Below are 26,384 nucleotides of genomic sequence, written 5' to 3'. Positions count from 1 at the left end.
GGCCATGGTTAATGCATGGACGGGCACAGATGGGCCTGCCTTTGGTGCGTAAGTGGCGCAGTGGCACTGTGACCCCTATTGAATAGGTCCTGGGATGACGGAGGGGTTCTGGGTGGTGGTAGGCGGGCTAGAAGGGTAGCAGGAAAACGAGCAGCAGGCACAAATGGAGAAAATAAGGAATGACCAGAGAAAGAAAGGGAGGCAAAAAGCAGGAGAAAGTACTCAGAAAAACGGGGTAAAGGAGGGCGAAAGCAGCAAAAAAAACAAAGCAAAGAAAGGAGAAAGCACTCAGAAAAACAGGGAAAGGAGGGAGAAAGCAGTGAAACCGAGGCAGAAAACAGGAGAAAGTACACAGAAAAACAAGGGGGAGGGGGAGAAAGCAGTGAAAATAAGGCAGAAAGCACTCAGAAAAACAAGTACAGGGGAGGAGGAGGTAGTGAGAATGAGGCAGCAAACAGGAGAAATTTATGCAGCAGCAGGAGGGAGCTGGCCTGGAACCTGGCTCAATGGAGGTTGCGCTGCAGCCTCCACTAAGTAGGTCCTGGGAGGAGGGAGTGGCCCTGGAAGCCAGTGGACGGGGCTAGGCAGGAGGTGGAAAAATGGGCAACAGGGAGGGAAATGGGGAAAAAAGGAATGAACAGAAAAATAAAGGAGGTAAAAAGCAGGAGAAAGTACTCAGAAAAAAGGGGGAAGGAAGGGTGAAAGCAGTGAAAATTAGGCAGAAAGCGTGAGAAAGCACTCAGAAAAAAGGGATGGGGAGGAGAAGGTAGTGAGAACGAGGCAGCAAACAGGAGACAGCAATGCAGCAGCAGGGGGGAGTTGGCATGGGACCTGCTCCTAAATATATCTATAACTCGTGCCCTCAATATAAATTATAACTGGAGGCTTCACCAGGAGCTGCTCTCTCCCTAAACTTGGAAACTTTCCAGATTTCATTGCCTCCTTTTTTAGCCTAATTCATGCAGCACTCTAAACCTGAAAGGGTACTGTTTTAACTTATACTGGTTGCTCCCTTGTTTCTGCACAAAACTATACCTCCCTGCTGAACTTTAGTTAGAAAGAAACTCATATATCAGGCATTGCTTTTATTCATTCTCGGTTGGCTTGAAAAGTATTTAACCAACCCAGAGCTGTAATACTGTGCCTAGAGTGGTAAAAGGCTTTTGTCATTTTTCATTTAGGGATGGATGGCACAATCTATCCTATGCTTTAAGTCTTTGCTGTAAAAATGGCTAAAGGCTTTATCACTTTGTAGCTAGGGGTAGATGGTACTGTGCTAATCCAATGCATAAACAATCTACTAGAAAAACAGACATTTAAGGTGAGGAGATTCAGAATGTTGCAGGGTTCTCCACATAAAGGATGTATTGTCCACCTAAACTACTCAAAGTTCCCTGTTTCAGTTTTTAAATAGATAGATAGATACACACAATTAAGGCATGAAGTTTATTTTTAAGGTGGCCAACTCCATGCCAGATTTTCCAACTAATTATTGGGTATATAAATGACATACATCTAAATTAATTGTACTAAATTGACCTCAGGTGGATATTCTGTAAAGACGGCATGTATTTGACCCTCTAGGACCACGGTGGACAACACTTATATACAACATACAAGCTGAACAATGTAGGCCATCCATAGAATGTGCTTCAAACGAAATCTGATTAAGCTATGGACCTTCCAACAGAAATGTCTTGATAGCCCCATAGCAATGCCATCTACTTTGAACACCATACAATGACAATACATAAACTTCAAAAAGCCCGGACCACGCTGCCCATGTAATTCTCAACTTGAGATAATCTAGTCTCATTATATCTATCTTGAATAAATAGAAAGAACTTCACGCCAGAGAAAATTTCTCTAAGAAACACTCTACTGTCTGCAAAGTACTGCACAGTGGCAACAATATTTAATTCCTAGCTGTCACCCAGGCATCCAACCTCTACTACCCACAACCTCCTAGCTGCCTGTCTGTGAAAGTCCAAACGTTTGCGGAAGAAAACCTGCCATAACCAAGACTCAATCCACTTCAATTCCTTCCCCCTTCCTGTAAGAGGACTTCATGCCATTCTATACAATTAAGGGACTGCACCGATCCAATGTAACCCATGGCTTCACAAGTTGTAAACACCGCAGAGGCGTCTTCACCGGCGTTCCTTTGATTCCATCATATCCTTTCCTCTGCGCATCCTTGTTTGCTCCAATCTTCCCTCCCTTTCCCATCAAGTGCTCTAATGCAGCTTAAAAAGGGGTATGAGAGCAGTATAAGCAGTCCACGTAAAAAAAGGAAAATATGAAAATATTAAGGAAACAGTTTCTTTTCAACTGGATATTAGATGGGTGATTTGCACTCTCCATGACAGGGAATAGAAAAATACAGTAGGAAAGTCTTTTTTCTGCATGCTTCCTAGCAATGAAGAATACAGAGGGAACCTGTTAGTCTTCAAATAAGGACTTAGAGCCAGATTATCAATGGTTTTTACCCATTCAGTGTCTATGAGAAAATGTTTTCATACATACGGCCTTAATCCAGTGTGCTCACCTGTTGCAACTTCTGCTCTTCGAGTTCCTTTTGGATTCTAATCTCTTCCTCCTTGCGTTTTTCTATCATTTCCAGCTCCGCACGAGCTTCCTCTCGCTCTCGCTTCAACTCCTCCTTCTCCAATTCCCTCTAAGCGTTGCATAAAAGCAAGGGCAGGATTATTAGACTTGGAAATTACCATGATACAATCAGGTCTACTAACAAATGCAAAGCCACAGTAGCTTTGGTAGAGAGGCTGAAAAAAACTAAATCTATAATGAATGGAGGAAAGTTGAGAAATAGTGACAGGCAAAACCAATGCATTTTTCAGGGGATGGATAGGTAATACTACAAGAGGCAAATATTCTTCAAGACGGTTGTTTTCCTATTGTAGTGATTTGAGACTGGTGGAGAAACATTGAAAAGAACAGATGCATTCAAGGAAAGGTTAGTGAATGGAAATATATTCCAGCACAATCATTGAAGAAAATTGATAGTGGATTAGAAAAGAGCCTGCTACAGACACCATGGTTTGATTTAATTCTGGACGGGAAGGAGTCTACGCAAGTATTACCAACAGATTGGTACCTCCTGCCCAGCGGTTCTTGATACTACTGCCCTATAGCGACACTGTAACAGTCACAAAAGAGGCTCCCACATGTCAAGAAATTGTCACCAACAGGCGGAGAGAGGTTCAGAAGAAGTGTTTTTGTAAATTGGGATTTGCATACATCACCACAGGCTTATAAAGCTGAATAAACATTATGTTGCCAATACTAACACGGCACAGTGCCTTTTGCTGGTATATGTTTGTGAAAAACGGCCCTCAAGTCAGAGTTACTGTTTTCTTTCCAAGTTGAGGTACATTTTGTATCCATGTGATGACAATAACAAACCCCACCAATCATTCATGGTTGGTAAGGGTATTGGGCTGCAATAAAGTATTTGAACACCAGCTCCTTTCAGCCTTCATCTACCCCAACAACAATTTCCAGCTCTCCGAGCTGATCTGCTGTGACATTTTTCTCTGATTTTCAGTGTAACAAGTCTGTTAAATAGAAAAATGATCAGGACTAAGAGGGCTTTCACCAAAATTTTAAAAAACATTGCAATGTCCATGCCATCACAAGTGTGAACAACGGAGTTTAAATAACAATGACAAGAGTTTCAAACATCATATATTTACATTACACTAGCATTGAGATTCTTTTGTCCATTTACCCACTTGTGTGGCACATTCTTGTTAAAAGTGAACACAACAAAGTAATCTCAACATCTCTGAAAGATTAATATGGCCTTTCAGAGAAATAGCATTCATCTGTTAACTTCAATGATACATACAATTGAAAATACTAATTTCCCAAGACAGGCTTTGGAATGGCCATTAAACTCATCAGGCAAAGGCCCCATTGGCTAGCAAAATTTAGGCTGCATTGTGTTTTTTAACATTCCTAAAGGCAAAGGAGAGGGTAAGCCTGAAGTGTGCATGACAACTATTATGTGTGAAAACATCACTCAACTCACCTAAGGAGGGGCGGGTCACCCTACAAAGTCTGGTCTACCAAATACCCCCTTACTATTCTCAAATCCTATTGCTATGGATGGATAACGTATCTGGATTGAATTAATAGGATGGAGTTTTGCTTGCTCCCCCTGAAAAACAGATATAACGGCAATGCGGGTGCCTTGGGGGCCCGGAGGTTATCAATAAGGATACCAAATACGGGTAGTACTCAACACCTTAATGATCTCAGGCTGCCCATGTAGGCCCATGTGGGTGTACGTGACAACTAAGACTACAATACACGTTGACAATGATGCAAGCCATATGTAGGAGGCTGGCCTGGTTTGCAGTTGGTACCTAAGGTACTTACACCTTACACCAGGTCCAGTTATCCCTTATTAGTGAAATGTAGGCAGTGTTCTAAGCTTAGGCTGTCTAGAGGTAGCTGTAGCAGAGCAGCTTAGGTTGAACTAGGGGACATGCAAGAATCCTGCAATACCACTATAGCCACACAGTACTTATACACAATAAAAGACAATACCTTAAAGGCAATACTCCTTCTGGAGGTAATTATTAGACACAATATATACACTAGAGACCAAAATCAGGTAAGTAAATAATCATCGAATAGTGAAAACAGTAGAACATACAATAGAATTTAATAGGCCTAGGGGCAACACAAACCATATACTAAGAAAGTGGAATGCGAATCACAAATTCCCCTCTAGCAAGTGTAGTGTGTAGAGGAGTGCTGGGAGTGTAAGTGGGAGTATAAGTGAAAACCAAAGGTAAGTAAAGTACCCCACCCCAGTGCCCAGGAAAGTAGGAGTAAAGTACAGCAAGTTTCCTCAGGACACACTACAAGTCGTGATAAAAGTTATTGCAAGAACCAAGCAAGACTGCCAGCAACAAACACTGGATTCCTGGACCTGAAGACCTGTGAAGAGAGTAGACCAAGTCCTGAAGTCGCAGAAGATTCCAGGAAGGACAGGAGCCGCTGCTAACCTAGAAGATGGTGCAAAAGAGGATTCTCCAGTTAGAAAAAGTCTGCAGAAGAGCACCAAAGAAGATGGCTGTAGGTTCCTGCGAAGTGCAGGAGATGTCCCACGTTGAGATGTTGGATGCAGGCTGTTTGCGTCTCTGGATTCGTCCAACAAGCCTTGGTTCATGCAAGGTCGGGGTTTTCGTAAATATGGAGGTGCATGGACCCAGGAGGGACCTGGGGGCCTCAACTCGGACTGAGGAGGCAGAGGGGGCTTCAAACACTAGAGAGAGCCCACAGATGACCAGCAGCACCCACTGGAGTCCCAGGACATAGGGACAAAGAGGTTGCAAATTGCGGTTCGTGCAGCACAACAAAAGAAGGCCCCACACCACAGGAGAGCAACTCAGCGAGTTGTGCGTCGCAGGATGGAGTGCTGGGGACCTGGGTTACACTGTGCAAGAAGGATTCTCAGAAGAAGTGCACAGAAGCCCAAGGAGCTGAAGATGACGCAGTACACAGGGGTACTGTTGCAAACCAGGAAGGCAAGCACTTACCTCCTCCAGATTTGGACAGCTGGACCTTAAGACTGTCTGGGTTGTGTTGGTCCACCACCTGTGTTCCAGGGAGCTTGCTCTTTGTCAGGAGAGGAGTCCCAGAGAACCGGTCGTCGTCGCAGAATGTGCCTGAAGGAGCAGGGAAGTGATTCCGTCACTCCACAGGAGATTCCTTCGGTTCTTCTGGTGCAGGGTGAAGACAGGGAGTCCTCAGAATGTGCACACCTTGGAAACTGTTGCAGTTGCTGGCTGGAGCTGATGTTGCAGGTCACAAGAGTCATCCTGGATACTTTGTTGCAGTACAGCAGTCTTGCAAGTTGAATTTGAAGAGACATCCACAGGAAAGACCCTGAATAGCCCTGAGAGGGGGATTGGCTACCTACCCAGGTATGCACCTATCAGGAGGGGTCTCTGATGTCACCTGCTGGCACTGGCCACTCAGAGATCTCCAGTGTATCCCCACACTTTGGAAAACAAGATGGCTAACGCCAGAAACACACTGCAGGAGCTGTGGGCATCACCTCTGTGTGGTGATGAACAGGGGAGTCGTCACTCCCCTTTCCTTTGTCCAGTTGCACACCAGAGCAGGGACTGGGGGTCCCTGAACCGGTGTAGACTGGCTTATGCAAGGAGGGCACCATCTGTGCCCTTCAAAACATTTCCAGAGGTTCTGGGAAGGTTACCCCTTCCAAGCCTGTAACACCTATTTCTAAAGGGAGAGGGTGTAACACCCTCCTCCCAAAGGAAATGCATTGTTCTGCCTTCCTGGGACTGAGCTGCTCAGACCCCAGGAGGGCAGAAACTTGTCTGTGAGGTGGCAGCAGCTGTAGCTGCAGTGTAAGTCTCAGAGAGCTGGTTTGGCAGTACCGGGGGTCCATGGTGGAGCCCCCGGGATGCATGGGATTAGCCGCCCAATACCATATTTGGAATGGGGGGGGCAATTCCATGATCTTAGACACCTTACATGGCCATATTCAGAGTTACAAATAGGTATTGACCAATATGTAGTGCACACATGTAATATCCCCGCACTCACGAAGTCCAGGGAATTGGCCTTGGACATCGTGGGGGCATTTTTGCTAGTGCAAGGGTGCCCTCATACTTAGTAACTTGGCACCTAGCCTTCAGCAAATGAAGGTTAGACATATAAGTTTCTTAAGTGCAGTGAAAATGGCTGTGAAATAGTGTGGGCACTGTTTTACTCAGGCTGCAATGGCAGTCCTGAAGAAAGGTTTGTCTGAGCTCTTTATGGGTGGCAGCCCATAAGGATCTCCTGGAACCCTAATGCCCTGGGTACCTAAGTACCAAATACAATGGGACTTATAAGTGGGGTCCAGTGTGCCAACTGGAATTGGAATATGAAGTCACTAAACTATAGTGACTAATTTGGAAGTGGAGACAACATAAGCACTGGAGTTCTGGTTAGCAGAACTTCAGTGACACAGTTAAGCACTACTGAAAACACACACATTAGGCCACAAACTATGAGCACTGGGGTCATGGCTATCAGAATCCCAGTGAGACAGACCAAACATACTGACAAACAGGAAGAAATTGGGGGTAACATGCCAAGAAAGATGGTACTTTCCTACACACCATATTCTGATAGACAATGTAATAACGTTGGTACTGCAGCTGCTGATTAACATAAAGGGCCAAGGGAAGCTTATACTGTGTAACAGAGAATGTGGTCTGTGATTTTGAAAATAGCTAAGAATGGGCAAATACGAGATTTGAAAATCTGCATACACATGGAATAAACGGTATGCAGATATACGCCAGAGATTACATTCGCAGGTTACATGTGGGAAGCCTGGGTAGGTATTTGTGGCATTTGACAGTGTGGTTAGAAGGTTCCTCTCTCTTACGACTATATATTTGTGACGCTCATATTTCCACGTGTGTGAGTACAGGTGAGACTCTACCCTTTAGTAACTGATGGTGCAGGTCTTTCACTGTTGCAGGGTAAGTGAGAGACGATTTAGTGTCTCAGTGTGCAGGCATTTAGTGCAATAGTAGGAGCACGACTATGGTCAATTTGTTTTCTTACAGAATGCTCCTTGTGTTTCACCATGTGATTTGTTTATCATGAAAAGTACAGTGTGATTCACACGGAGGTGCTTTGAGTGAGAGGCTGGTCTTATCCATAATTTCAATCCACTTCTATTTTGTGACTTTTACAGGCGACGTGAAGAGGACAAAGTGAGAGATAGTCTTACATTTTTCAAGTATGTTTGACATGTAGACTAACAGTAGAGACCTCATCGACAATTTAGCCCCAACTAAGGCCCAAAACCCAGGAACTGAAAGGGGGTTAGTACTCCAGGTAGGAGTATCCTAGTAGGGCCTGAAACTTGTTGGTAAAAGGATTAGTGTAGGTGTGAGGTTCTCACTGACGACTCAGATACACCCACCAGCAGCTGCTCTGCATTTTTAAGGCAATGAGGATTTTAACCCTGCCCTGTACAATCCACAATAAAGGAGACATCCCAGATGAGCAGAGAGGTAGTTTTAATGTAAGACTGGTGCCCTACACTACCAGGAGACACTTTGGCCCTCATTCCGACCCTGGCGGTTTGAAACCGCCATAGTGGAGGGCAACGGAAGCACCGCCAACAGGCTGGCGGTGCTTCCAGAGCTATTCTGACCGCGGCGGTAAAGCCGCGGTCAGAAAAGGGGAACCGGCGGTTTCCTGCCGGTTTTCCCCTGGCTCAGGGAATCCTCAATGGCGGCGCTGCTTGCAGCGCCGCCATGGGGATTCCGACTCCCTTCCCGCCAGCCTGTTCCTGGCGGGTTGGAACAGGTGTCGTGGGGCCCCTGGGGGCCCCACCATGATTTTCACTGTCTGCTATGCAGACAGTGAAAATCGTGACGGGTGCTACTGCACCCGTCGCACCCCTGCAACTCCGCCGGCTCCATTCGGAGCCGGCTTCCTCGTTGCAGGGGCTTTCCCGCTGGGCCGGCGGGCGATCTTCTGGAGATCGCCCGCCGGCCCAGCGGGAAAGTCAAAATGACCCCCTGGTCATTTGACCGCGGTGCGGTCTTTGGGCGGTTTCCGCCCGGTGGGCGGCGCCTGCCGCCCACCGGGCTCGGAATGAGCCCCTTTATTTTTAAGTCCCTTATCCAGGAAAAGGGACACTTTTCCTGGGTTTAAGTTGAGGCGGTCGGGTTAGTGATATCTCAACCAGGTGGAACGGACAGGCCGATGATGAAGCATGGCACAATTATGTGGGTTAGGCCTATCTGTCCATAGCAATAGGATCTGGGGGCAGTGAGGGGGTTTATGGTAGACCAGATCCTGTAGGGAGACCCGCCCCTCCTTAGGTGGATTGACCTGAGTGTGTGTTCAGGGGTCTGAAGGACTGCGGGTATTCCCTACCCTACCCCTCTATTTTGTGTAATTTTATTGTGCAGCAAAACATCACTCCCATACATTTCATTACAAAAAAGGGGGGCTTTTTTGCTTGGTAAAATGTGGGCACAGCTGTGCGGGTTGCTGCCCTACCTAATACAAATAATGAAGACTTTCTACAAGCCACTTATGTATCATTTATTGGGTTAAAAGGTACTGGTGGTACAAGAATGAGATAGCATGTCTACTTTGGATATTTCCATATTCCGTCACAGTCTAATCTATCAGCAATAGGTTCTAAAGTTGCCAATGTTTAAGAAGTGTACCGCATATACTCTAATCTAGAGCCATTTTTTAAAGGTACATATTTAAGGCCAACTCAAAGACATGCGCCATTCTCATTAACCATTCTCATTACCATTCTTTCAGAAAGAAATTCTGCATATAGAATTATTTTTCAGTGCAGTTTAAGTTAATTGTGTATATGGTTATCAATCAATCACAATTAGATCAATTATGCACCATCGTTAGGTGTCTGAAGCTGTTTGCACCACTATAATGTCACAATTTTCCTTCAATGGAGTCTATATGCTCTGGCTAGATTGCAACGGTTCCTCCAGGAAGAGGCAATAGTGTATCTAACAAGCCTCACATCTGTGTGCTTTTACCTCATACCCTGCTTTAGAAACAGGCTATTGCACATTTTCCTTTGAATCAAAAATCCAGATACCGATGAAACTTTTTGTGGTGTGCCAGGCCAAGGAAAACCCATCAAAATCCACCTTTCTTTTTGAGAGGATGTTGCCAGAAAGTTCACAATGGGTAGAAAACCTATTTGAGGCTTAACCCCTGTTTGATTCCCCTAAAAAAATCATTATATATTGGGCTCTTCATCAACTACAACAGGAAGCATGTCAGCTTAGTCTTATACTAGTGTCATAAAGATGAGAAACCGCATGTGCGGTCTAAATCCAACAGGGGCAATGATTTTCTGAAGCACTCTCTCTTTCCCAACTGGAGAGCTTGCTGTAGCAACTAAAGCAACTATAGCATGAGGTGTCAGTCCCCCTCCAAAGAATATTGATGATGCGCTAGAGAAGTACAATGGAAGTAGAATATCCAGTAGTCCTTACAACACCAACATTGATAAATGATAATGCCTGTGAGCAGATCTGGAGTACTGGACCCTATCTGGCAGTTGTGCATCACCTGAACCCATTCCTGCAAATCACACCTCAAGTCACCACCCTCCTCCAGCCTACATCCTGCTGGCTATTAACCACAGAAGTCAAGCTCATATCTCTGTTGGGCTAGGTAGATGTTCAAAGACATACAGGTGCCTGAAATACCTCTAGAAGGAAGTTCAAGGCCGATGATGCTTACCAGACGCTAAACTTGTGAATTACTCTGGCCTTTAGATACCTGCATGTTCCCCTACCCCAGGCAGGGCCAATCCAATTTACAGCAGTGCTTTGGATCTGTAGGGATCTGGTATAATATTTTCTAATATTGTGCTGTGGACATTGTTTCCAGGGATCACTGTTTGAGGTTTCGCTGGTAGGTCTCACCATCAGCCAGTCATCTCCATGAAAGTGAAATGTATGAACCACTAAAATCCATTTTGAGGGTGTGTGGCCTGACCACTTAACATTGCGGCTGCTACTTGAAACCATTCCCTGCACCCACCTATGATCCAACAAGATCCTACCTTGCATCGGTGAGGAGCACCATCAGGTGCCAGTACCCTAGCTAACATCAGTAGTGCAGTATAGGTGCCTGGAAAAGGGTAGCCAGAGCCACTTTGCTGGTAATGGGAGGAATGGCGTTGCAACCTTCGGGGACCACTGGAGTGGCATGGGCCGCCATTACAATGAGGCCTGAAATGTAACGGGCCAACCTGGACTGGGTTTGCAGCACTGGCGCAGTCGTGTAGGGACTGCCCAGTTCCGAGCTTCCCCAGCTTCCCCTATCCTCCTGTTTTGGTGCCATCAGGGGTGGGCTCAACATCTCCCAGTGGGAGCCAGTCCATCAGTAGAATCCCTGCCCTGATCTGCGGAGAACTGCTGCTGCTCAGCTGTCCAGGCCGTAACCCCAGGGCCTCTCAGGATGGCCGTTAAGCTCTGTGGTGGGATCCCAGGGGATACCCTCCATTATTCTATGGCCCAGGCCTTCCTGATCCTGGCCCCCAACCACCACTATGCAAAGACCAGGGCTGTGCAGGTGTCTGCGTTGCGGGGTGCTGCGGCCTAGTACACGCGGGGTGTGGCCCCAGGGTCAAGCAATGCTTTGTTACCCTGCTTGCACCCTTATTTTAAGTGTGCTGTCTTGCTGCTATAATCCTGCTGGTGGAGGACCAGGAGGGAGAGTGTGGGCGGCAGTGAGGACCACACTGCCTCGAAGGGGTGAAGAGGCTTAGCCAGCATATTTGTAGCTCCTGATCTACATTTACTACTGACTGGATGCTGCTGATGTACTGCTTATTGTTCCTGACGCAGATCCCCAGGTTGCCTTGGAGATGATGGCTTACCCCTTGATCGCTTTGGGGCTGTGGACCTCTGGAGTGACTCTAAGGCTGTATGAATGAAAGTGCAAACTTGGTCTGAGGACCTGGAGGATTAAACTCTGAGTGCTGACTCCACTGGACATTATTGCCTGTGCCACTTCTGTTCTCCTTGGCAATACTAAGTGTGTCCCCCTCTTCTGAAGGCACGGTCATCTAGGTGCACCTGGACATTGGTTGGTCCTCTCCCCTAGCAGGTTGCACAGGTGGTAGGTACTCCTACTGCGGAAACCGATGGACTAGGTTTGGTGTGGTTTGTGGCAGCGTACCCCCCTATTCCTTCTCCTACTTATGTTGATCCATTTTCTAAACTGTAAGGGGTGGTCTACTCTTGTTGTTCTCCTCAGGGATCCTGACTGCTCCTGCTGCCTACCACACCAGACCACAGTGAGGGTCAGGCGGGTCGACTGCGGTGCCTAGTACATTGTTAGAGGGGTTGATGCACCCGGATCTGCCACCGTCAGCTTGGGCCAAACGGAAGACTATGGATAACTCTATTCAACCAGGGGGGCCCTCTACGCTCCAGGGAGAAAGTGGCCAGGGTGAATCGATCCTGGACAACACTGTGCTCCTAGCAGCCATCGCACAATAACGGGACATGCTTGATCCTAAGATCGATGCGGTGGGCACTGAGGTTAATCTTCTGCCTTAAGACTTGTGGAAAGCCGTTGAGAGGATCACCAAGGTGGAAATTAGGGTCTCTGGGGGTGGGGGACTCAGTTAAGTCTCAGCAACAGACCGTGATTAAGTTCACAGCAGTGACTATGGAATTGTTGACAAGGATTGAGGATGCTGAAGGTAGGGTCTGATGCAAAAACCTATGGTTTGTTGCCTTCCCGAGGGTTGCGAGGGCCCTACGATGGAACACTTCCTGGATAGCTGGCTCCATACATTAATACCCTGCAGGATCTCTCCTCTTTTTTGGTGGCTGAGTGGGCCCACAGGGTCTTGGTGTGGTGTCCCCCTCCAGTGATGACACCCAGACCGGTGATTACAAATCTCCTTAACTATATGGATAGGGACACTATACTTAAGTTCACCTGGCTGCAGGACAAAATCATGCACTACTCTCAGACTATCTTGATCTTTCTGAATTATACCAGAATGGTCGAGCAGTAGTAGCAGTCATTTCAGGTGGCCAGACAAGGACTCAGGGAACTCAACCTTCATTACATGCTTCTTTACCTGGCGAAGCTCAACGTTCTGTATCAATCCCACATATTATTCTTCAAAACGCCAGAAAAGGTTTTCTAATGGACGGACGAGAGGGTGCGTGTGAAACCTCACACTCTCTCGCTGATAGACTTGGACTCATTCCAGGGAGGCAGACGTAGCAGACTGGCGTAGCAATCGATCATGTTTCCCAGGCACTGCCCACGGTGTTTTCTAAGTAACATTGCTGAAACTTTTCAATCCTGGGGGTGCTTTCTCTAAATTCAGATGAAACTCTGGTTAATGTGTGGCCATAAAACTTTGGAGTGGTTGCTTGTTTTCCTCCACTGTTTTTTCTCATGTTGGGTATTGGGAATCATTGGGTCGGATCTAACTTGGCTCCCCATTGCAGTCCGGGCTGATCTGCCTTGCAACAGATAGTTCAAGTTTCTGAAGTATGACGTGGCAGGGTGTTTGGGAGTTTTCTGTTCTTAAAAGATCGAGTATCTGTTTTAAGAGGTTCTGAATGTTTTGTTTTTTTCATTGTGTTATATGTCTGCCACATTCCTTGACTATCCACACTCTACAGCTGTTGACATACACATTCTCCTCCTTTATGAGTGACTGTTTACCTAATGGTCATATAGACCATCTGCGGGTTTTATCATGGAAATTAAATGGCCTACTTGACAAAGTTAACAGAGGGGCGGTACTGCAACATGCCAGATGGGTGGGTGCAGATGTCCTCCTCCTACAAGAGACACACCTACCCGACAAAAAAGTACCATGCCTAACTAGATTTGGTTACTCTCAGGCCTTCCGCTCTAGATTAGGAATACTGTTCCATACCAGTTTATGAAAATATGGTCAGATCACCAGGGCCGCTAGCTTTCAGTTACAGGAGCACTCTATGGCGACTATATTATGTTTATATATGTATACGCCCCTCCTCCCCTTAGTCCCACCTTCTTAGAGCAAAATATGAAGTTATGGGGAGACCTTCCTGAAGGACAGTGTTGGGTGGGGACTGGTGAACCCTACTGTGGATTGGTGGTGCCCTAGTGGAGAGCTCCGGGAGTTGAGTGTGATGCCCCTTTCATTTCCACTTTGGGCTTGGTGGACGTGTGGAGAGCCCATCACATTACTGATGGTGTTGTACATTCTTCTCAGCTCCCCATGGCTTATTTTCCAGACTGGTTATATCCTGGTCCTATAGTCTAACCAACGTAGAGTTTCCAACATCACGGTTTTGGCCAGAGGGCTGTCGAACCACTGTCCGATAGCCATGCATCTCCAAATGGGTCACTGCTGCCCAGCCTTCCTGAGATGTTGTAGGAAGCCTTGAAATCCATATTGGGGGCATCAACATTAGCTATTGCGTAGAGGTAAGGCAGCGTAAGACACGCACCTTTGTAGATCTTGAAACTCGGATGACAGTGCTTGATGAGCGCAGTCATCAGGCAGATGAACAAGTAGCTCCTAGGCAACTGGGTCTCCTGCAGCTCCAATACCAGTAAGTAATGCTAGACGAGGCCAAATAAACATAGCAGGCATCCGGGTCCCCATTTTTTAATGGGGGATAAATCTAGTAAAATGCTCCATAGACTGTGCCAGAATAATCCTCATTCCTCTCCTGTTCTGCTGGTTCGAGGTTCATTGGGTGTATTGCTCATGGAACCGCAGAAGGAAGCTAATAGGTTTGCTGCTCACTTTCAGGAAGTGTATGTCCACCATGAGGTCCTATCTTGGTAGAAGATTGTGGAGTTTGTGCAGGCCCTACCCCTCAAGTCTCTTTCTGTCATTGACCATGAGTTGCTTGACTGTGCAATAGCCGGGGATGAGTTCTCATTGGCCAAAGTGGGTTTGAACACAGGAAAGGCCCCATGACCCAATGGGTTCCCATGCAAATTTTAAAAAGACTATGGGGGTGATTCTAACTTTGGAGGAGGTGTTAATCCGTCCCAAAAGTGACGGAAAAGTGACGGATTTACCACCAGCCGTATTACGAGTCCATTATATCCTATGGAACTCGTAATACGGCTGGTGGTATATCCGTCACTTTACCGTCACTTTTGGGACGGATGAACACTCCTCCAAAGTTAGAATAACCCCCTATATGAGGGACAGCATGCTAGGAGTGATCCTCTTTGCAGACAATTCTGCAGTACTCCAACCTGACTGGTGCCACATGGAGATTGTTGTATTTCCCAAACAAGCGCCGGCTGACTGATGAGTATTCTTCATATTGCCCAATTTCTCTGCTGAACCTGGAGGTAAAGATCATGGTTAAGGCACTTGCAAACCAACTGATGCTCTTGATCCCCGGTGGGGGCGTGGTTTATGCCTCATCACCCCACTCACCACAATATTCGATGCCTCACTAATGCGCTGGCGCTCGCCGACAGACTGGGGCCCCAGTGGTGGTCCTTTGGGCTGACACTGACAAGGCCTTTGACTCCGTCAACTGAGACAACCTCTTTGCCTTACTTCAACATCTTAACTCTGGCCCTCAATTTTTCTCTTACCTCAAAATATTGTATATTGATATAACTGGATCAGTCTGAGCGGCTTTGTTCCCTGTGCAGCGGGGGACACAACAAGGTTGACCCCAGATGCCCTTGCCATTTGCTCTAGCTATAGAGCCTTTGTCCATATGGGTAAGATTGGATACCCAGGTGCAGGGCTTTGAATGGGAACAGGGGCTATCAGATGCAATAGCGTTATATGCGGACAAAATCCTTTTCTTTCTCTTTTCCCCGGCAGAATCTGGACCCCAGGTGCCGCTAATCATGCATATTTTTTCAGGAGACCTTGGGTCTGTAATCAATTTATCGAAGTCCACGGTGTTCCCAGTGGTTGGTGGGGGGGCAGGTTCTTGACTGGGCTTCTGGCCTACAGGTGGCAGTGGACAGCTTTATATATCTTGGTGTATTCATATTCCCTTATGACACCCTAGCGTGGTCACGTTATCTTGAGCCGGCTCTGGCTCATCTATGGGAGGATGTTCAAATATGGTACGTCTTGCCGCTGTCACTGACAAGCTGCTTAGCTCTTTAAGATAATGTCCCTGCCTCGGTTTCTATATCAACTACAGAACTTCCCCAACGATATTCCACAACAATGGTTCTTTTGCTTGCACGCCATCCTAACTCCTTTCCTTCGGGACTGGGGGAATCACACGTACTGCGCGGAGTAAATGCTTCCAGACCACCTGCTGTGGGCGAATCACGGCAGCGGACATAAAGTCATACTATCATGCATCACATCTTTTGACTATCAGTGAGTGGTGGTATGGTGTTCAGGGCAACCCTGCATCCAAGAGATGGGCAATGGAAGACTCACATATCCTTTCGGATCTTTATGGTAGTGGCAACAAAAATAATCTTCTCCCAGTGACGAGAGCGAGCTTTACCGTGTGGCGCTCCTCCCTCTGACAGATGGGTGGTGTAACAAATTGACGGAATTGATGCCTCTATGGAGAGGTGGCCAACTTTTGCAGGTGACCTCCCTTGGAGGGTTTCCACAAGTGGGACCTCATTGGGATTTCTACACTGGGGGGACATGATGCATGGGACAGTCTTAAAGTCATTCCAAACTCTACAAACAGAATATCAACTTCATCGTAGTCAGTTCCATCTCCAACTCTGCCATTCTCTGACTCCTTGTATATCAGACCTAATGGCCCTGCCAGAAATCAATCTACTAGTAAACTACTGATGGGTGACCTGGAGGACCATAAGGTTGCACAGATATATCAAACACTCATAAGGCATCAACCCAATGAATTTTGGGCCCTCAAAACTGCATGGGAGGCAGATGTTGGGTTTCTCAAAAATGAGGTATGGGCGGAGGCACTGGGCGGAGCCATGTATGGCTGTGATAGCTGCCAAGGCCAAATAATTCAGCCAAATAAGTCAGCTTAAATATCTTCACAGCATTTACTTTACACAACATAGACTTTGGCTCATGGGAGTGATTGCGTCACCAAAGGCACATTTATTCACACTTTTATTCACACAGTCAGAAGCTGTCCGGCACTACAGGAATATTAGTGCGGGGCAGCAGTCTGTCTGGGCTAAGTTCCCACCTGGTCGATGCCCATGGATCTAAAACTGACCCTGCTACATCTCACCAGTGATTTAGGTGGTAATAGATATTGCTTATTTATTTTGTACCTGGGCCTGAAGTTAGCAAAACGGGTCATAGCACAGGAGTGGAAGGCTGCGACCCCTCCTTCCTTAGCCGTGTGGAAGAATAGTATAGACCACTGAAGGGGGAGAGAAGTGGCAGTATATAAAGCAAGAGGGTTCCCCCAGGAGCACCCCAATATATAGCAGACATGGGCGGATTACCAGGGTATTGGATTGGAACCTGTTCGACCATTGTGCTCATTGATGGAGGATGAGACCAAAGCGTTTACAGGTTAAGGGTGGCTGGGGGGTTTGTGGGACATTGATTATTATCTGTAGATTTACATCCTGCTCAATTGATGGTTGCTGGGTTGGGTGGGGGGGGTATGTACATGCAGACATTTTTACTTTTATTTGTATTTCTGTCATTATTTGGTATACTGTTGGCCTTATTGGCTTTGTTTCCTGTTTAAAAGCATACTTAATAAAATATATCTAAAACAAAATCAATTTTGAGATATAACCTTTGAAGACTTCAATCCACGGGGGAACCCAGCTAAAAACATTATCACAACCAAGCGCTTGGCATCAACTAACCCTAATTAGGTTGCAACTGTTAAGGGTGAATCCAGGGAGCTGCTGTGGCACAGGCATCCCTTTCAAAATAATTTACAGATAAACCAGTGTGGAAAAAGCTCAACCCCTCACCCAATTTTTACTTTTCATCACCAGCTTATGGCAAACATGCTGAGCTACCATGAAAGTTTGACTAATGTGCTAAACAGGACTAGGACCTTATGCTACTGTGCAAGCCCTCCATTGATATATACTTTGAGAAGTACTCGGAAATTAGCCTTAGAGCCTTACACTATAGTATATTTTTCCTCGAGAGTGTAAAGTATGATCTTGTCTAAGGTCATAACACTATAACTGTTATTTTATAGGCCTTGTGTGATTTTATCACGGTGTTCCATTTTTTTTTAAACTCTGTTACTACTATTAGATTTGTTTCAAAGAAATACGTCTGACAGGACAATAATATTTAGTGAGAGTAACAACTAACAAGTTAGATTGCATCTGGGTGCAGTCCTCTAACCATTTCTAGAGTAAGCCTCTGCTCCTCAACCACGGCAACCACTAGAGATTCAAGGTAACTAAAGAAGTCTTGGCTAAACATTACAAGCAGTGGTAACTAGGATAAGGGATGGTGAGGAGGAATAACCATAGTAAACACTGATTCTGCTTAGTAGTCTCCATTAGCCTCATGACCGAAAGAAAAGGCCTAATATCTTCTTTATTGAACCAAATTGATCCAGGCTGTAAATAGAATATGATAATCTTCTGTTCCATGTCCCAAACTTTAACTATAAAACAAAATGATTTCACACATTGTCACTGAGTCCTTTGACAGGCAATAATCACATTCATGTGACTATGTCAGAGACTACATGTCCCTTGTTCTGCTCGATGGTAAAAGTATCTCTGGTAGCCTGATTTAGAGTTTCGTAGTAATTTAAAATTCTTAGATTTCTGGAGAAAATGCTAAATTGGAGAAACCGCCAATGGAATTTCTTACATTGAAAAATTAGTATGGTAAAGGAAATTCAAACAGTGGATTGTCCTCTAGATTCTGCCCTGTTTACAGAAATCAGAGTTTTTCATTACGAAATGACACTAAACAGTTTAAAATCTTGGCTTCTTTGTAACTTTTTAACTTATCTTTCTACCAGGCTTATAAGAGATCATTGTTAGAGTGAGGAGCTTTCCCAGCACCATCATAAGTTACTACACCCATCAATTCAAGATCATGAGAAAAAGCTGAATTGCCCTTCCACAAATGGCTAAATTTAAGAAGTTAAACATAATCTGCTATGGGGAAAGCATACAAGAATATTGTCTGTGGTACAGGTAAGGAAGAGCTCAGCTTTGTAATGCGCCGAAGCAGAGATAAGTGTAGTATGCTTCTTCAAAGGGACTGTATTATGACATATGTATGCGTTCTAATGGAATGCTAGGATTTGAGCTGGTTGTTGGTCCTGGAGATCAGTTGAGACTCCGAGGAGCTGAGGGTTACAGTAAATAAATGAGCTTATCGCTTACCTCCAGTGGTTGTAGCACTGAAGAAAAACGGGGCTTTAAGGATATGTGTGGATTTACGTAGCCCGACTAAGAAATATAGATAGGTTCCCATCCCTTATAGAGAATTGATGATATTATAATTATATTTTCAGTTGGCAACATATTTTCAAAAATAGACTTAGCTTCAGCATATCACCAAGTGGAGTTAGATATCAATTTTTGACACCTGATTGCCTTTGTGTCCTCGGTTGGCACTTTTCAATTGAAAAGAATGACATTTGGATTAGCCTCATTGGCTTCAGTATTTCAACATGTAATGGAGAATATTCTGAAAGGGCTTTGGAGGCACTGTAGTTTTTTAGGATGACATTTTAGTGTCAGGTAAAACAAAAATGGAGCATGATCAAAATCTAAATGTGGTTCAGACAAAGTTGCAGGGAGAAGATATAGTAGTTAGCAAACAGATATGTGCTTTGCAACTAGCTCCATTGAGTATTTGGGGCATGTAATTTCTCAAGATAGGGTGGAGACACACCCTGGGTTAATTTAAGCTATTATCCAAGCACCTAGTCCTACTAACAAAGACCAGGTCTTGTAGTTTTTAGGATTATGTGAATTTTATTCGAAGCTTGTACAGAATGTTACAGCTAACGAATGTTTAAGATCTTTGTTAAGAAAGGCAACGCCTATCTTATTGGATGATCAAGAATGTCAAAAAGAATTTGAACAAGTTAAGAAAGAACTTGCTTCACAGAAGATGCTAACTTTATTTGATGCTATCAAAGAGTGCATTGTGTCAGTTGTTGCACGATTGTGTGGTTTGGGAAGAATGATTACCTAAATGTGTCAAGGCAAAGAATGTACTGTAGGTTTCACTTCTTGTGATGTACGCACAGTGAAAATAATTATTCAGTGATTGAAGGAAAGCTACTAGCTTGCTGTGGGCAGTCGAAAGATTTAAGAGGTTCTTGTGGGGCATGTCATTTAGATTGAGGGCAGACCATAAGCCCCTCATCTATATCCCTAGTGGCAATGTTATTGAAAATCATACCCCAGGAAGCTCTAAATTACTATAGTACAATTTTAAGGCAGAGTATATACTGGTGGGAAAAATATTAGATCAGACATGTTGTCAAGATCAAAAATGCCCATAGTGATTGATGAAGTTGATAGGCCAGAGGAATACGAAGAGTGTTTGATTGTGGCTGTAGATGTATGTTCACGAGGAGGACTCTCTGATGAGGAATGGTTTAAAGAATCCAAATGAGTGTTGAGTGCATTGGTTGAATACATACATAGTGAAGGGATGGCCCAAGGAGTTAAGTCTTCCTAGTGAAATGCAACCTTATGTTAAAATATCTGTGGAATTATCCTTAGAAGAAAAGGACATGAAAATGCGAGGTGACAAGTTCATCCCTCCAGAGGGTTTGAGGACATGTATGATCGAATTGGGCCATGAAGGCCATCTTGACCAAACCAATACAAAAAGGATAATCCAATGGATGTTCAAATATCTGAGGTGGTTAAAAGGTGTGTAATTTTTTATATGAGTGATAAGGTGATCAACACATATACCCCTCCATGTCAACTAGTGGAATTACCGGAGGGACCATGGATGAAACTAGCAGTGGATTTCGTTGGGCCGTTCTATGTTTTGACAAGCAAATACAAATTTGCTGCTGTGGTAGTAGACTATTATAGTAAATAGTGGGAGGTTCAGTTAATGACAGAACCTAACACAGTGAGGTTGTGAAGTTTTTTCAAAACATTGCCAAGGGACGGTTTTCTAAGGGAAATAGTCTTGGATAATTTAGCACAATTTGTTTCAAAGGAAATTAGTGAATTTCTCCGGCAACCCAATATCGTTCATCAAAGAGATGCTCTTTATCATCCTCAAACAAGTGGTTTTGTAGAACGGATGAATTGTAGGTCGGTGGAGTGCATACAATGGGCAGTGAGTCGTAGAATGGATGTCATGAAGGTGATACAAAGTATGTAATGGGCACACCGCACCGCATCCATCCGCATTTCTAGAGTCTGTTTGAGATGTTGAGAGGGAGAATAGAAGCATTCAAAACATGTCCTGCTTGGCTGAAGAAGTGGGGTTTATGAGTTGCTCCTGAGGAAAATAAACACTTCAAGATCAAGCCCAAAGAGGTTTTGGACAGAAAGAAAAGGTATGATTATAGAAAAAGGTAGAGGAACAAATGACAAGTGGGTGAATGGATTAGTTCTACACACACACACACATGTAAACTATCTAAAGGTTTATTGAAATTTGGTCCTCCTATGAGAGTGAACGCTGTATCTTGCAACGCTGTCAGAGTCAAAAAGAAAGATTGGTGGAATATATTGAGTATATAAATTGCCAGAACAGGATACACTCAGATTGGAGGGTCAAGAAGGGGCCTTGGAAGATAACTGTAGTCACCAGAAAACGCCACACAGAAAAGATAGAATGGTGAAAGCTCCACAAAGGTTTGAACTGTGATTTTCGTGTCTTCTGTATTATCTCTGGACATTTGGGTGGATTGGATGCAACATGTTATAAACTTAGGTGGTAATTTTCTATATTGTTATATATATATATACTGTATACACATATTCGTTTACTATTCGTTTATAATTGTATTTGTAATGCATGTTTATATTTTTTCATGGACTGAGGCATCTATCTGTTAAATTGTTAAATAGTATTTTCTATAATGCTTTAGAGTACTACATGTTTTATGTTTGATAACTATGCATATGTTAAAAATTATTTTGTTTTGTAAAAAAAAAGGAGGTGTTGTAGTATGCTTCTTCCACAGGCCTGTAATATGACATATGTAGAGTTCCAATGGAATCTTAGAATTTGAACTGAAGATCAGCCAAAAAAACAATGAACCAATGAGCTACTTGTCCTGTTTGCAGCATTATTACCACAATAAGACATCTTCCCTAGCTTAAGATTGTACTAAAATCATTTCCTCTTTCACAGGTAGATGATATACCTAAAGCTTTCCCTTTATCTTTAAAAGGAAAGTTAGCATTGCTTAGAAACCCCCACCCGCCCCCTGCCCAGGGTATTCAGTGTTGTGCATGGATCAATTGACAAACGGTCTCAAAATCAGCTTAGAAATACTGTGTAGTGCTTTAGAAACTCTTCCATACAATCATAATAAAAATGCATGCATGTATTAATGTTTATTACCAAATATGTCAAGCAGATGGGAGAAGGCATTCACATGAATAAGTACAAGTAGTGCAATTTGTAATTTACAATCAAAGCAACACACTATTATACTGCTTACAGTTTTGTACCTGCTCTCGTTCATTTAAGTTCTTCCTGTATTTGAACAGCCAGTGTGCCAGATACTCAATGGGATCCATTGGGCGATCCTCAGCCACCTCAGCCAATCCTTCTGCCAGACATTTCCCAAGGCACTTCTTTAGGTACTCCGAATCCATCCCCATCTTTGCACCTCTACAGCAACAGCAGCACTGGAAAGGGATCTGTGAATATCAGCACACTGTGAGTGTGTGCCCTTGGCTTTTAACAAACAACAAGTTCCCTTGCCCAGACCTTGCACATTTGAGTTTCAAGCCATTCCCTGGACCAGGTGTGTAATGCAAGCCTCTGCAGCACATGAGCGCACCAGCTCCAAACCCTTCAGGGGCTGCCTGTTCAACCACAGGCCAATGAATATCTGTGAGACTCAGGAGCCCATTATCCATATTGCAGGTGGGGGGGTTACATAATTTTGCATTACCCCACTGCTCTTATCTGGGTCCTTCTGAATGCAGAAAGAGCTTCTTTTTCACTGCAGTGGCATTTTTATACACTATCCTTCAAATAACCATCGTAGGCGCTACTTCATCTCTTTCACCAAACTCTTATACATACGGCTCTGCAGGATTGTGCATCAATCACTGCCTCCCTGAAGCGTTTGTCATAAGCTGGTGTACTAGGCAGGTTTTCCTCCATCTTCTTCCCCAGTTTTCACTTGATTTTTGCTATTGCTATGGAGTCCTTGGCCTGCTTCCTATAAAATCACTATTTCCTTAAAGGCATTCCTTCCCATATAAACATTTAATTTTGTCATTGTATGAGGTCTTTATAGAGGGATGAGTTATGCTCTCCTAAAAGACAGGCCATCCATTCTAATGGCTGTTTTAGATAAGGTCTCTAGATAAACTGGGCAAGATCTCAAATCCTACTATTAACAGCACAGGCATGGGTTCAAGATTAGACATTCCACCTCAGATGGCGGAACAATTGAACTCACTACTAGGGCGATGTGTGTGAGTTCTTAGTTAGAGTTTCTGTTACTTCCTAAAGAAACGAACTTGTACGATACACAGCTTAAGAAGGATTTGCAGTCTCTTCCTAAATAATGGGCCCACTGTATAGAATGTCAGCCCCACCTTATCAACCGCCATTCCACACTGTGGAATAAAAAGCAAAACATAAGTTCCTTTAAATGGGTGCTCCCTTTTCGTGAAGACATATGGATGGTTTATATTCCCAAATAGAACTTTCCTAAATAAACTCCAGATATAGTGAGGGGAATAGACAAGCATGGTGTATGTGCCTCACAAGGGGCAACCGTTACAACTAATACAGCTAAGCAGGGTTAAGTGTGGAATTTGATTTCCATTAAGATATTACTAAATATTGGCAATGCCCACAGACAATAATTTACCTTCACCCCACTTTACCAATTTCCAGGCAGCTTCGGTATCACCACTTTAAGCAGCGGTTGCCTAGATAGAGGCACATGTGTCAATTCTCTGACTGCCTTTAGATCTGCAGAACATACATTTTCAACATATACTGGTTCTGACATAGTTCTTGCAAGTTGGAAGCCACTGGCCTGCCTTGCGGTGTTACTAAACACCACTGCTTCTACTTGGTAATAATACATGTGGGTCATTTATTTTCTGACAGACCAACACGTTTGGCAAGGCAGAGCATCTGGGTGCCAGTTTCATGAGAACCATTCATAACTGTGGATGATCTGTTATCTGGGATACGCACTTGTAGTGTTAGCATGCAGCTCAGTAAATATCTGTCATGCCAACCTGTTCCATGCCACAAAGGGCCATATGTACGAAAGCTTTTTCCCATAGACACAGAATGGGTAAAATCCTTTGGTACATCTGGCCCAAAGTTCGCTATTCCTGTTTTGTATTCCTTGTCTAGTGACTATCTTTGAACAGATCAGTTGAGTTTTAATCTGGAGAGGTTGCACTGCACTTACTTATGGCTGCAGTAAATCACTAATTTACTCTGGAGATTTGAGGGATTCGTTACAAATTTGGCCACAGGCACAGCCCTGACGATATTCCAAAAAGAACCACTTGTGCCACATCAATACCGTATTTAACAGCTACTATAACAAATTCTAGTAAGACTTTTAAAAAGATCTCCGAACTAATCGAGGATCTTAGGTCTAGCTTGGATCTGAGACAACAAAAAAAGTTTGTGATTCCGGAAAGCAAACTTTACAAGCTGATTATCTAATAGATTAACCCGTGTCGCACAGCACTGCTCACGCGCTCAAGCCTCGAGCATGGGTCTTTAACGGCCTAAGGTCCATCACGATGAGCTGCAATGGCTTGCGACATATAGGTAATAATATAGCAGCGCAGGAAATAAAGAAGAGCTGCGCAAGATCGCCTGCTTAGTGCAGCGCAAAATTACGAAGCTCATGGACCGGCAGGCAGGCTGAAGCATTTCGCAAGGCTACGAATGGATGGCCTTGCGCTTCGGCAATATTAGAAACAACATTAACAACCCCAAACATCAGACAAATGATGGGAACAACAGTATCTAGGAAAAAAACGAAACTTTACCTTAACCTATCTAAGGTGGAAACTTTATATTAGCAGTTTTCACAGAATTACACAGAAGACATATCAGCTCAATTTTTTTCAACGAGCGATCATTGGAGTACAATGTTGTCAATTGTTGGATATATTTTTAGACATTTTTTGGGGCATCCCTAACAAAACAACACAAAGGGACAAAGAGAACGTATTATACAAGTGGGGTCACCAGTAACAGACCTATAGCATCGTTTTACAAGCTGAATCATTTTACTTACCTTCATTTAACAGGAACCCTTAAATATGGTCTATGTTTAACTGAAGAGTAGTTGTGATGACTTTGAAATAATCAATCACTTGGCGAAGGTTGGATTTATAACAATCCCTCTACTAAGACTATGGCTCCGATGTTTACCTTACTATCACTACTCAAGTGTTTCTTCCTGTGCAGGGATAACCCCCTTATGGGATTGCGGTAAAGAACAAATATTTCCTGAACTATACATCAACTATGAAAAGTGAGGATATACTCCCAGATAAAAAGAAAAGCGTTCTCCTTCACTTTCTGGGCATAGAAGGGATACAGGTTTACAAGCAAGTAAAAAGCACAAACTAACAGAAGGTGGAAGTATATTTGTAAATGTGTTACCAGATATATATGCATATTGTTCACGACGGTTTGTGTTATTATTGACAGGTGCAAAATATTCCAACAAAAACAGGGAAGTACTGAAGGAAACTGAATTGGCTAACAATTTCCTTTTTGGGGTCAGCATGATGAGCTGACTCTTTAAAGATTGTTTTGAGTGTTGTATTCTTCCAGAATAGCATCATATTCCTGAGTAAAAACAAAACAGAGCCTGATATATGATTAAATGATTTAAGTTTTCGTCAAAGGAAGGTTCTAATTGCACAGTACAGCAAATGCAAATTTGAACTGTAAAGTGTGAATATCTGGGACATAAAGTAAGTACAGAGGGAATAAAACCCGAAGAAGCGTTAAAGGAAGTCATACAAGATGCACCAGTCTTCAAAAATAAGGATCGTATAAGGTCATTTCCAGGAACAGCATACTTTTACTCAAAGTATGATAAAAATGTTGCTAAAAAAACGATTCAGTGAGACACCTCTTGAAAAACAAGGTAAAATTCAAATGGACGGAAAAAAATGTCAAGAGTACTTTACAAACTTTAAGAATATCTGCAGTGCTCCACCCTTACAACAATAGAGCATGGTGCCAGGATCATATTCACTACACACTAGCTAGAAAAGGCTGGGCGCCATACTCATATAGTTGAATCTCATGGGAGCCAAGTAGAAATAGCTTATGCATCTCGTTCCTTAGAGGAATGGTATTCAGTAATGGCAAAAGAACCCTTGGCATGTGTGACGGCTTGGAACATTTCCACAGAAACATCTGGGGAACTAAATTTGTTTTAAGATGTGATCATAAGCCATTAACAGGCCATCACTACGAGTGGCTTAGTAATGCATCAGCACATACTACCAAACGATCAATTACATTATAACAATATGCAGCAGTTCGTTCTACAGGTCAAAAATAAAGTTGCAGTGTTTATAGGATGCTATTACCCGAGAGGGAACGGGCAAAGAATAAATGGGAAAAGTACCAAGTTTGTTGGCCATACAGCAAGCAAATACAAGAAATTAATAAGGAGGAATGGGATGAAGGGTATGGCAAAGACGATGTTCTTAAAGAAATCAAGAAG

The 26,384-nt window shown here is 43.9% G+C and overlaps 1 protein-coding gene across 1 annotated transcript in view; it reads right to left on the bottom strand.

The window, feature by feature from the left end:
- LOC138300835 (DPY30 domain-containing protein 1-like) overlaps positions 1 to 26,384 on the bottom strand; it is a 67,808-nt gene that overhangs the window by 27,775 nt on the left and 13,649 nt on the right. Inside the window, exons 2-3 of the mRNA XM_069240644.1 lie at positions 22,147 to 22,338; positions 2,549 to 2,677 (exon numbers count right to left, since the gene is read on the bottom strand). Coding sequence (XP_069096745.1) covers positions 2,549 to 2,677; positions 22,147 to 22,299 — 282 coding nt within the window. The 5' untranslated portion in view covers positions 22,300 to 22,338. The remainder of the gene's footprint in view (positions 1 to 2,548; positions 2,678 to 22,146; positions 22,339 to 26,384) is intronic.

This window comes from Pleurodeles waltl, chromosome 6 (assembly GCF_031143425.1).
Source record: "Pleurodeles waltl isolate 20211129_DDA chromosome 6, aPleWal1.hap1.20221129, whole genome shotgun sequence".
Lineage (NCBI taxonomy): Eukaryota > Metazoa > Chordata > Amphibia > Caudata > Salamandridae > Pleurodeles > Pleurodeles waltl.
Note: the sequence above shows the minus strand (reverse complement) of the source record. Positions and strands in the feature narration are given on the sequence as shown.